The sequence below is a fragment of the Canis lupus genome, chromosome 22 (assembly GCF_011100685.1).
Source record: "Canis lupus familiaris isolate Mischka breed German Shepherd chromosome 22, alternate assembly UU_Cfam_GSD_1.0, whole genome shotgun sequence".
In the NCBI taxonomy this organism is placed as follows: Eukaryota; Metazoa; Chordata; class Mammalia; order Carnivora; family Canidae; genus Canis; species Canis lupus.
Window position 1 is genome coordinate 61,131,055 of NC_049243.1, and position 11,799 is coordinate 61,142,853.

An 11,799-nucleotide genomic window follows, 5' to 3' on the forward strand; every position below is an offset into this window, starting at 1 on the left:
AGAGATGCAGGTACCGACCAGCTCTGTTCCAGGAGGGGTGGCCGTGGCCCTGTATCTGCCCAAGTCATGTCCACGGCACCGGGAGCCAGGAGCCGGGTAGGGGGAGCAGGGGAGGTGCCCGGAGCTGAGCCCAGCACCCCGGACGCCGTGTTGCTGACACCAGCCACTGCACGGTAACAAGCAAGGAGCCAAGCCTGCAGCACAGTTAAAAGGGTCTGTAAATATTTTATTTTTCCATGTTTTTAGGCCAGAAAGAAGCATTTGGTAATAAAAATAACAGAGAACTATCCCCTGGGTCTGCTCTGGCATGTGCCAGCCCTCCACACGGAGGGTGCTCCGGGGTCGGGGCTGTGGCTTTGGTGGCTAACAGCAGTGCCCTCAGCTATATACATGTATGTTACAAGGCAGAAAACAGTCTGGAAGGAAGCTCGGCCTGTGGGAGTGCGGGGTCCAGAGCTGCTCATGTGGTGGGCTTGGGCTGGGGAGACCGAGGCCTCCCGTCTTCCTGCTCGACCGGGGGGCAGGAGTGGGACGTGATGTCACTGTGCTTGTAGGCGGCCTCGTCCAGGTCCAGCGCCTTCTGGTTGACCTCCAGCGTCATACAGCCGCGGTAGAAAGCCGTGACTGGCGCTGAGGTCACAGGCACATCTGGGCCAGTGAGAAGAAACAAACACCATCTTAGCAGATGAGCCACCCCGTCTGTGGGAGCCCGGGCTCCCTGGGCCCCCCGTCCCCCCGCCCAGTGCTCCAAGCATCCGCAGGCTCGTCTCCTCCCCCACCCTCCTCCTCAGGGGCGCAGGTGTCTTCTGTCCAGAATGGCACCAGCTCGGCTGCATGCTTGTAGGCAAGCAGGTCCCCAGCCAGTGTGTCCAGATAGTCAAATCGATTAAATAAATGCAATCTTCCTCTTGGCTCCAGTGAGTCAGTCGTGCCGCAGGGCTCCCAACCCATCCTCCTCAAAGGTTTGTTTGTTCAAACTAAATGGAGCTTGTGTCTGCGGGCCGAGCCAGGAGTCCTGGCCTGCACAGTGAGTGAGAACCTACATGGGGCCTTGGGGGCCGCTGGGGGTCAGGTCAGCAGCTGGCCCTTGATCATTCACGGCCATGGCAAGCACACGGCGCCTGGTCAGAATCGGGTCCCCAGTCTGTAGGAGGTGGCTGCATGCGGCCCCTTCCTGGGCATAGCAGGAGCTGAAGGTGACCCTGTCCCCAGAAGCTGTACATCTGGACCAGGGAGCAGGCTGGTGGGGGCGTCCCAGGACACCTGGACTCCCGTGTGGCCCCTGGAGGCTAGGCCTGCCCTACAGGCCACAGCCACAGCCTCTGTGTGATGCGTAGTCAGGTGGGTGCTCTCCGAGGATGCGGGTTGAGCAGGTTCAGCTGGTGCTTGTCCCTGTGAGCTGGTCTCAGCCTCAATCCCTGAACTGCCAAGCGGGCACTGATACACTAAGGCATCATGATGCCAGCCAGGGGTGTACCTGTGTTTTCTCTTCATCTAAAAGTTCACCCTATACAGAAAGACACACTGGGGCTGGTGGGAACAGCAGGTGCCGCACCCGAGCATGAGGCCATGGAGCCATACCTGGCAGTCCCCCGACGAAGGTGAGCACGGAGCCCTGCAGGTGTCTCCCAAGCACGGCCAGGCTCTCTTGCAGTCCCGCAGAACTCACTTCGCTCTGGCCCTTGGTGCCGTCGACCTCCAGGGTGGCCTCATCCTTCCGCACAGACACGGCCACTTGGTGCTCCTGGCCGTCACACACCTTCATCTCCATCAGGGCCAGGGTGACGCTCTCCACAGCCAGGATGACCAGCTGTGGGGACATGCGCACCTGAGCGTGCAGGCCTCCTGTCCCACTGCCCACACCCCGAACCCTCCGTGGGGGTGGGGTCCCCTGCAGCCTGGGCGCTGCGTTCTGTGGCACACTGGTCCAGGACTCAGTTTCCACAAGTGTGAGGTGGGGGTGGGCAACATTATCCCAGGGCAAGAGTCAGGGCACCGTACTGTCCAGCCATCTAGGTGGATGTGCTGTCTGCGCGTCCACAATCCAGAACACAGGACATGGAAGACCCTGACCCGTAAGCCACAGCAGAGTGGCTGGAGGTGTGAGGAGGTAAATGCAAACATTCCAGAAGACAGCTGGCCACGTAACCCAGTGTCCACAACCGCAGAACGTGCCTCTGATAACGCGGGCCAGACACACAGTCCAACACGGGGACAGACACGGGCCAAACAGAAGGACAGACAGATGCCCTCCCAGCAGGGACAGACAGGGGCCCCGACAGCGGGATGGGCAGGGGCTCTGACAGTGAGATGGACAGAAGCCCCAGCAGCAGGGTCCCTGGGCAGGGCTGTGTGGCCGGGGGTCTGCCGGTGTCTGTGCCCTGGGAGGATCCTCCCCCTGTGGCAGCTCCAGCTGTTTGTAGGTGGCCGGAGGGGCAGGTGCAGACAGCGTGCATGCGGACGGCACTTGGTGGGGTTGGGGGTGGGGGTGGGGGTGAGGGTGGGGATGGGGGTCCCTGCTGCTGGCCCTGGACCAGTCGGGGGCAGGCTGGCTGGGTGTGCCCATTCCCTCCCCGGTGGGCGGGTCCTCCCACTTTGGACAGAGGCAAGAAGAAAAAGCTCCTTCCTCTGCCCCTTGGCTGTTCTGTGGAGACAATGCGTCCCACACAGTGGTGGTCAACTGGGTTGGGTATGAAGGGCCAGCTGGACAGAGGACAGCCACACTCAGGGCTCGGCTGCATCACCCAGGGGTTTGGGCCTACATGTCTGAGGGCGCAGGAGAGACTGGGAGCCTGACCATGTTAGTGAAGGGGTCGGACACCAACACGAGCAACTGACGCTCGTCTTCCTGACGCCAGGTTGGCCAACTGTCGGGGGTAAGTGGCCTCACACAGCTTTGACCTCAGGCTGTGTTGGGTGACCTCGGGTCCAGTGTTCCCAGCCACGTGGCCGTCGGGCTGGTGAAGGCTGCGCGGCCCTGGGTCAGCTTCCTGAGGCAGGACTGGGCCCCACCCAGGAGGGAGGCCGGGGCCACAGTGAGCGGTACCTGCTTTTTGAGTTTCTTGGTGGAGTGGTAGTCAACCAGGGCCACGGAGAGGGCCACCACGTGGTCACCAGCCACCAGCGCGAGCAGCACCCCCGTGTCAGCGGCGGGGCGGATCCGAGCCATGACCTCTATCTGCCAGGTTGCTTCAGTGCCCACGTCCAGCGAGGTCCGAGCTGCGGTGAGGGCGGCGCATCAGAAGGTGAGTGAGGGGGTCGCCGGCCCCGCCTGGCCGCAGGGGCCCCACCTGAGCACAGGGCCACAGGAGAACCCCGTCCCCGGGGAGCCAGCCGCCGCGGACATGCGCTCCTGACTCGGGCTCCGGGGTCCCTGCTGGCCTCCATGAGCCACGGCGCCCTCCACGGGCTCTCCCCTTCCTCCCCCGCACAACAGCCTGAGCTGTGGGCCCTCGGGCCGCCCGCCCCCTGCGCCCGTCAGGCCCACCAGCAGGTCAGGCTGCTTAGAGAACCTGGGAGTCTCTGCGAGCTGCGCTGAGCGCCATCGTCACAGACCCATGGCCTCCTGCCATGGGGGGCAGCGCTGCTGCCATCGCCCCGCCTCAGGGGAGCAGCTCCACATGGAGGCACCTCCTGTATACAGAACGCATGCGACGTATATGGGATAGGATGCGCGAGCATCAGAGTGAAGGACGCGTAGAGCATCCTGCACATCTTGCATGGATGGTTCCAGAAAACACATTCTGGTAGAAAGGGTCGGCTCGTGGTGGTCTGGGGGCCAACACCACAGCACACCTCCTCCCTACGCTTCAATCCGCTGATGTCGGCGCCGCAGGACAGACTCCGCCCCACGGAGTGAAGTGCGCGTCTCGGGGACGTCAGCATCCTGACGGAGGAGTCCATTTGGGCCGCGGACGTTGGAGCTCAGGCGCTCGGCTGCAGGCAGGTTCCTGGAGATTTCCACCGAGCTGCAAGCTCGCGTCCCGAACCATCTGTGGGCCCCCAGCCCTGACTGGGGTCTCTTACGGTCGGCTCCCGATAACTGTCCCCTGAATGCATGTAGAACTGGAAAAAGCGGGCAAAAACCAAAAATAAAACCAAAAAACTCAGTGATCTTCCCTGTGGCCAAGTTTTGCCTTTATTTCTGACAGAGGAGAGTGTTTCCTGGTGCTGCTTTCCCGTGGCAGGACTGGGCACACCGGGCCTCCGTGGTTCTGTGGGGCCACTCAGGAGGTGAGGGCTCTTCTGCCACAGTCTGTGACTTCCTGAGGGGTCCCTGCCGTGTTATAAAATGGTACCGTTGGAGGTTTACTAACAGGGCCCAGAGTTCCAAATACCATTTGGCCTTTGCAGTCTTGTACCTGAACAAGCAGAGCCCCCAGCAGAAATAGTGGGCAGCCCTGGGGTCCGCGAGGTGGCGTAGCCAAGGCACAGATGACCTGTGTGGCCTATGCTGTGTCACACAAAGTGTAGATGATCCTCAGACGGGTCTGGACACGGGCTGCATGGCAGGTTCCTGGGCCCGTGACCCCACCCAGGGGGCCCCGCACGGCCAGGTGCACCTGCATTTTCCTGGGCCAGGCATGGGGCCCTCCTGACTCCGGGCAACAGTTTAGGGCTCGTGGGCATCACAGGAGCTTCCAAAAGGTCTGTTCCCGCAGGTTCCCCTTCTTCTCCTGCATGGTCCTCAATGCTGGCGTGGCTGGACCCAGCTCTGCTGAGACCCGCACCTTCTCGGCAACACGACAGGGCTGGCTACCCCTCCGGCGCCTCCTGGCCGGCCCTCCTCCTCCTCCTCTCTTTCCTTCAATGTAGAGCTCCTTGGAGCCCCAGAGGCAGCCCTCTGGATGCTGCCCCGTCCACTCTTCATGAGGTCCTGCTGACTGCAACGCCAAGCGTGTTCTTGACACCTTCTCTGCCAACGTGCAGACACCGAAGCTCATTTTGTCCCAGAACCCTGAGGGTTCTGCCAGCATCCCCTGAGGTCCCTCACGTCCCACCTGCCTGCCCATCTCCAGCTGTCCCAGTGCCAGCAGGGCAGTTTGTCTGCTCCTGCCTGTCATTTCTCCCTCACTGGTTCCCTGGAAACCTTGACTGGGAGCAGCCACCCTGAGAGGTAGTCATAGGGCTGGGCGGTGGGGCGGGGCTCAGCTTCTCCTGGACTCTGCTGTCCAGGGAAGCTGTTCCCTGCTTTATCCACTTGCATTGTGTATGATCTGGAAGCATAAGCACCATGCCAGAGCCGAGACTTACTGTAATCCAGGCTGTAGAAGGCAAACCCGCTCCCAGGGTAGAAGGACCCTTTCTCCGCCACAGAGAAGCACTGCATCTTGGGGTTTGCTTTTACAGTCTCTTGGATGGTGGTGTCTTCACCATTCAGCCAGTTCCAGCTCCTCATACAGCCATCCAGGCGGGGGTTTATCTGGAAGGATGGAGAAATCCCAGTGGCTTCCTGGGACCACCCTGCTCGGATGGATGGGGATGCCCTCTTGGCTACTACAAGATGGACAAGTCCTACTTGTGGAGAGTATCTATTTCCCAAAACTCTCCTCACTGGACAAAATGAGTCCTTGCAGGACACCCAGCACTCACAGTGGGTCCTCACCCAAGCAAGGTAAGGGTATTGTGCATCCCATATGGACGCCCACCTTTTGTGTCTGCATGGGGTTTGCCCACTCATTCCCAGATCAGAGCACCGACCACCCCCTGGAAGGAAGTGGACGAGGGGATGGGTACACAGTGGTCTCTGGTACCTATGGAAATGTGAGTGTAGGGGCCGGGCATGCAGATTCCAGAGCACCAGGCACTTGCTACATGGTTTGGAGCAAATCGGTCACCCCTGCCTGTATTTGTGAAACAAGGAGGTGTAAACAGCAACTATGGGACCCTGGAATGGGGCTGATGCTCGAAGTCATGTGTAGCACCTCCTCCTCCATTCCTGTAGGGAGGACCAGGCCAATACCTCCCACCAGGGGAACTGCAACATGCCCATAACCCATTTCTTCCATTGTACGGGAGTCCTAATCACAGGAGGGACTCTGGCCACTGACGTCCACAGGCTTGGTGAGGGAGAAATCCCAGTGAGGGTGAGGGCGGGGTGCAGGGGGGCTGAGGCCGGGCAGGGCAGCGAGGAGCGACTAATACCAACCACCCCGTCAGTCCTGCTCCCCTATGGCAGGGTTAACAACACAAATGTTCTTGGGAATTGTCCAAAAAAGTTGACTATTCTTTTCGTTAAAGAACGATTTCATTGTGTTTTATCTCCACTGAAAAACAGGCATCTTTAGTATCATTTCAGAGGACTGAAATGAATCTCGGGCAGAGGCGCACCTGCTGCGTGTTAACCTCTGGGGGGATGGCTGCCCAAGCGCAGTGAGCTTGTGGCCTCGCCTGTGCTGGGCTGATACCAGTACTCAGTACTCACGGGCTGGACCAAGTCCTTCTCTTTGAAGGGAATGCCTCCCACGGTAAGGTTCAGGTGGTACAACCCTCTGTCCAGCTGAAACAGATCCCCGGCCACCGCGATCTTCATGACGGCGTCTTTGTTCACTTTGATGACCAGATTCCGATCCAGCTCTTCCACGGAGATCTGAAGAAGAAGGTGCTTTCAGGGGGTACACCTTCCAAAAGGGACCCCTGACCTTGGGGACCACGCCCCCATCACCACTGAGGGCCAAGCCACCTCCACCCTCAGGGAACAACATTCATCATGCATACACCTCACAATCCCCATGTGCCAACATGACCCTGGCGCCCCCTCCAGGCCCCGATGGGCCCCCCCCAGCCCTGGATGCCCCCTCCAGGGCCCCCAGCCCTGCCTCCCCACTCTGGGTTCCCCCAGCCCTGCCTCCCCCTTCTGGGGCCCCCAGCCCCGTCTCCCCACTCTGGGTCTCCCCAGCCCTGCCTCCCCGCTCTGGGCTCCCCAGCACCGGCTCCCCCCAGCCCTGCCACCACTCTCTGGGCACCCCCAGCCCCGTCTCCCCACTCTGGTTCTCCCCAGCCCTGCCTCCCCGTTCTGGGCTCCCCAGCACTGCTCCCCCCAGCCCTGCCACCACTCTCTGGGCACCCCCAGCCCCGGCTCCCCACTCTGGTTCTCCCCAGCCCTGCCTCCCCGTTCTGGGCTCCCCAGCACCGGCTCCCCCCGGCCCTGCCACCACTCTCTGGGCACCCCCAGCCCCGGCTCCCCCCCTCTGGATCTCCCCAGTCCTGTCTCCCCTCTCTGGGTCTCCCCAGCCCCGCCTCCCCCACTCTGGGCCACCCCAGCCCCAGCTCCCCCTCCACTCCCCCTCCCACACCCAAACCACTTGTAGCCACCTCCCTGGTCCCATCCTGATGCTCCTCTAAGCCCCCCAGGAACTGCTTGCAGGGAGCAGGAATCCCACCTGACGTCATGCCTTCCATGTGGTGCTTTGCGTCCCCTCTATGCAGTGTGCAGTCCCATGTGCCCCACCCAAGGCAGGAGGACACATTTCTAAATCCCAGCAGATATTCAGGTGCCAGGTATAGCCTGGATACCGCATGGGCATGTGGATTCACTCCAGAAGTTTCTGTTCTGGGCAGCCCGGGTGGCTCAGCAGTTTAGCGCCGCCTTCAGCCCAGGGTATGGTCCTGGAGACCCGGGATCGAGTCCCACATCAGGCTCCCTGCATGGAGCCTGCTTCTCCCTCTGCCTGTGTCTGTGCCCCGCCCCCCCCCGTGTCTCTCATGAATAAATAAAATCTTAAAAAAAAAAAAAAAGAAGAAGTTTCTGTTCTTTCCTCCTTTCCATGCAGGGAAATTAAAAAACCCATCTCTAAACTCAGGGTGTCCTCCTAACCCACCAGAAGCCTATCAACTTCTTTTTTGGTTAAAGAGGGAAACATGTAGGTCCTTGAGTCAGAGTGTGGTCAAGAGGACACCGGCGTGTGTGTCAGGGCCGCCAGGAGCAGGAGTGCGTCAGGGACCCTCAGGCTCCAAGCCCACAGGTGCCAGGTTCCTTGGGCAGAGCTCCTGTCATCTCGACCCCGAGGGAGCCGCTTCCCTCTGGCTCTGCCATGTTATCTGAGCTCTGCACTGGTGTCCCTCCCACTGCTCGGGAGACACTTGGGCCTCAAGAGCTCAGGAAAGAAGGCAGAGGTTAGCAAACATCCACATCACCTTTATTCAGAATTTCCCATTTTATCTTGACTTCTAAAGGGAAAAAGAATGCTTTTCTCTCTCAAGTGCTTACTTCTAAAAGCCCACTTCCAACTGGGGGCCTCTGGACTTCTGGAGGGGCCTGTGTGTCACAGGCTATTGTGTTCTGAGCATCAGGATGCAGGACAGGGCAGTGGCAAGAAGCTGCCCTCGGCACGGTCTCACCAGGAGCGAATGGTTCAGGCTCTGGATGGTCAGGGCATTCTCCAGAAGGAGGCGCCCACGTGGGTGGGAGTGTGCCGGGGTTTCTGTGGGAATGGCACAGGCCCCAGAAGCCAGGTCCTGGGACGGTGTGGATGCATGGAGACAGGAGCTGCGCCCAGACCTCAGCCCAGGGACCCCCGCCTCAGCACTGTGGATGTTCTGAACGGGACGGTTTTCTGAGACGTGGGGCATCCTGTGTGCTGCAGGGTGACCAGCAGCCCTCTGGCTCTGACTCTGCTGCCAAGAGCAGCTCTGACAAGCAGAACCAGGACATAGCCAGCAGCTCCTGGTGGAACAGCCCCTGAGACCACAGCTCTTGCCCCATCACCTGCGGGCTCGCAGGGCAGGGGCCTGTGCAGTGTCCACTCACTGCTGACTGTGCAAACGCGTGAGCAAATGCCAGGGCCCTTCCCCGGGAGTCCCATATGCCAGCCGGCCTGGGGCTGGAGTGGTGGCCACACTCACCGTCTGCCATGTGCCGTGGTTGATGACAGGCCCACTGCTGGTGACACGGCCGACACCATGGTAGCGGAGCTGCAGTTCCAGCCGGCCAGCCCGCAGGCCCAGCACGATCCAGGTACTGTCCTGATGGCCTCCAGCAAAGAAGAGGACGCCTTCAGGGTCATAGGTCCTGAAGTCGAATTCGGTGACCAGCCTGAGGGCCAGCACGAAAAAGAAACAGGTGATGCATGGGCTGGCGGCTCACGGCCTCCTGCCCCAGGGACCCAGACCAGCAGGGAGAGAGCAGCCGTGTGCAGGCAGCCTGGGATTCTTCCCTGAATGCCAGAAGCACTGGTGGGCGCCCAGAGGCCCAGAGTTGGAGCCGTGCTGCTGTGGCTGGGCAGGGAACGGGCTGACTGCCTAGACCGCTGGGGTGCAGCCTGGGGCATGGCCCAGGGGTCTGTGGGCCCAGGGAGCATCAGGCCAGCCATTCCTCGGGCTCTGGTCCACTCTGCTCTGTATTGTGTGAGCCGCCGCCTCTCACCTGGTGGGCTGCAGCCTTTTGAAGCGCAGTCTGATCACGGGTGTCCCGCTGAACATGCGACCCAGGTACAAGGACTTCATGCTTTTGGCCACATTGAAAGGCACGCAGGGCAAAATATCCTGTGGAGTGGGAGCAAGGGGTGTCAGGAGGGGCATACCTGGTTCAGCCCCTCCCCATCACACTGCCTGTCAGGATGCAATCGGGCCCTCCCCCGCCACTCCGCCAGCCAGATGCACAGCAGGTGGCACACAGACACCAGAGACTCTGTTACACTCAGACCGCCACGGCCCGGAGAGACCAGCAGGTACGAGTCCAAGAGGTGGGCAGGCTGGCCAAAAGCAGGAGGCTCCGACTGCACACGTGTGGCAGAGCCTGAGCGGGCAGACAGGGAGGGCAGAGTGTACTCTGGGTGTAGCCCCCAGGTCGTTGGGGGTAGGGAGCCACCAGGCCTAGGGAATTCATGCCCAGGACAGACATGCCTCCATCCTACATTGCCACCGGCCAGGGGACACTGGGCCTTCCCATAAAAACACCTCTTCCAGCACTGTCTTCCTGAAGGACGGCTGCCCCGAGGGCACTTACCTCACAGGTGTTCATGTCTGGGGACAGCTTGAGGCCTCCACGTCCATCACAGTGGCAGCTGTATCCCCCTGGGGAGTTGACGCAGGCCTGCTCACAGCGTCCCTCCGCACACTCGTCCACATCTGCCACCACAGGGAAGATGGGCAAACCTCACCAGGTGCAGTGCCCATGCCTTCTCTGATCGTGCACGCGGTTGGCTTGCTGTGAAAACAAGCTCCAGAGCACGAGCCTCAGGAGGCACCCACTCCCCAGCCCACCCCACGCCCCCCTGGCTCCCTGGCCATGAGCTGTGCTGGTCAGCAGTCTCCAATGTCTGCACACCCTCTGCAGTTTCTCAAGGGAAGCAGCTAGTGTAGAGGCTGAAGGAGGGTTGGAGCACGGTACCAGCTCAGCGCATAAACCACATCTACGAGGTGCTTGGCCTGAGGGTCTAAAGGGGCCCCAGGGACACCCTGCAGGGGAGACAGAGGCTGGGACCACCCCACCTTCCTCTTGGAAGGAAGGGGAGGAAGATGCCCTGGACACAGCGAGTGCTCGTCAGTTGTCCCCAAACACAGCAGTGTGGCCTGAGAGCTCGTTCCTCCTAAATTCTGTGTCTGCAGCAGTTTGGAGAAGGCACCTAGTTGCTTTAAGAGGTACCTGTGGATGTATGTGTGCATGGCATGCACACATGTGTGATGTGTGTGCAAATGTGTGGTCATGTGTGGGGCGCTGCATGTGTGCACACATGTGTTCACAGGTGTTTGTGCCGGGGCCTGCGGGCAGCTGTGGAGGGGTACCTCGGCAGGCCTTCTCCTGGGAGCTGAATGCGTAGCCCTCATCACAGAGGCAGGAGTAGGAGCCAGGCAGGTTCTGGCAGCGCGCCTCCCCGCAGGCAGCTCCATTTGCACACTCATCCACGTCTGCAAGAGAAGCCAGGGCCCTTGACCAGGGTTGTCTCCTGGTCGGTAGGGGAGGTGCTGCAGCGTGAGCCACAGCCTTGGGTGGCCTCAGCTCCCAGGGTGACTAAGCCCTCCTCCCGTCCACTGGACTCTGCAGCCCCAGGCTCAGGCACGGCGGGCGTGGTGGATGTTTCTGCCTGGGGTCCCGGCTGAGGAGGTTGATCTCAGACTGCTGGATGCGGCTGAGCTCGTCCAGGGCCAAGCACTGGAGCCCAGGATGGGGACTTCCAGTGGAGGCTCCCAGGCTCCATTCACCTCCTGAGGGATGACCTCCAGCCACACACCCCATCTCTCCGTTGGAAACCAAGCTCACTAGTGGTGAATTGTTGAGGCTCATCCTGAGGCTCATCCATCTGCTACTTTGGCAAAGAACAAATACAAAAACCTCTGCACTTAATCCTGTTTCCTCCAGGGGCAGAACGAATATCTGGGACAGGCAATTATTAGTCCAGACGACATGGATCCCTCAGACGGCAGCGGGACACCCGTGTTGCGGGGCCTCAGGTGGAGCTCATCACAAGGGCAGCCTGCCAGCAAATAGGCTCTCAAACGTGGCTCAGTGAGCGTAGGAAGGCGCTCTGGCAACAGCACGCGGCCCTGAGACACAGGCGTAAGGCTGCGGGTTCCCTCTGTCCACTGACTCAGTGTGGATGCTTCTGAACCTGAATTTCAGTCCAAGAGCCAGGCCAACCATGTCCAGGAGCATAGGAACCCGGCTCCACAGTCCTGACTGCCCCGGGGAGGCTGTGGGTGCTATGCATACAGCTTGGCTGCAGGACACGGGCCACCCCAAGAAGGATGCCTCGTAAGCACAGGCTCTCTGAACACCACCCGTAAGGAGCTGCCACGGCCCCTGCAGGGCTTGTGACGGTGGAGGGGCTGGTGGCTGGAGGGCCCAGACCCACCAGGGAA

The 11,799-nt window shown here is 60.7% G+C and overlaps 1 protein-coding gene across 2 annotated transcripts in view; it reads right to left on the reverse strand.

Annotated features, from left to right (window-relative positions):
* Nucleotides 1-205: 205 nt before the first annotated feature.
* GAS6 (growth arrest specific 6) overlaps nucleotides 206-11,799 on the reverse strand; it is a 32,975-nt gene continuing 21,381 nt past the window's right edge. For both annotated transcript variants that reach the window (XM_038570136.1, XM_038570137.1), the window contains exons 7-15: nucleotides 10,726-10,848; nucleotides 9,947-10,068; nucleotides 9,365-9,483; nucleotides 8,845-9,034; nucleotides 6,425-6,589; nucleotides 5,254-5,422; nucleotides 3,047-3,219; nucleotides 1,582-1,810; nucleotides 206-648 (exon numbers count right to left, since the gene is read on the reverse strand). In XM_038570136.1, the coding sequence (XP_038426064.1) occupies nucleotides 461-648; nucleotides 1,582-1,810; nucleotides 3,047-3,219; nucleotides 5,254-5,422; nucleotides 6,425-6,589; nucleotides 8,845-9,034; nucleotides 9,365-9,483; nucleotides 9,947-10,068; nucleotides 10,726-10,848 (1,478 nt within the window). In that variant the 3' untranslated portion in view covers nucleotides 206-460. The remainder of the gene's footprint in view (nucleotides 649-1,581; nucleotides 1,811-3,046; nucleotides 3,220-5,253; nucleotides 5,423-6,424; nucleotides 6,590-8,844; nucleotides 9,035-9,364; nucleotides 9,484-9,946; nucleotides 10,069-10,725; nucleotides 10,849-11,799) is intronic.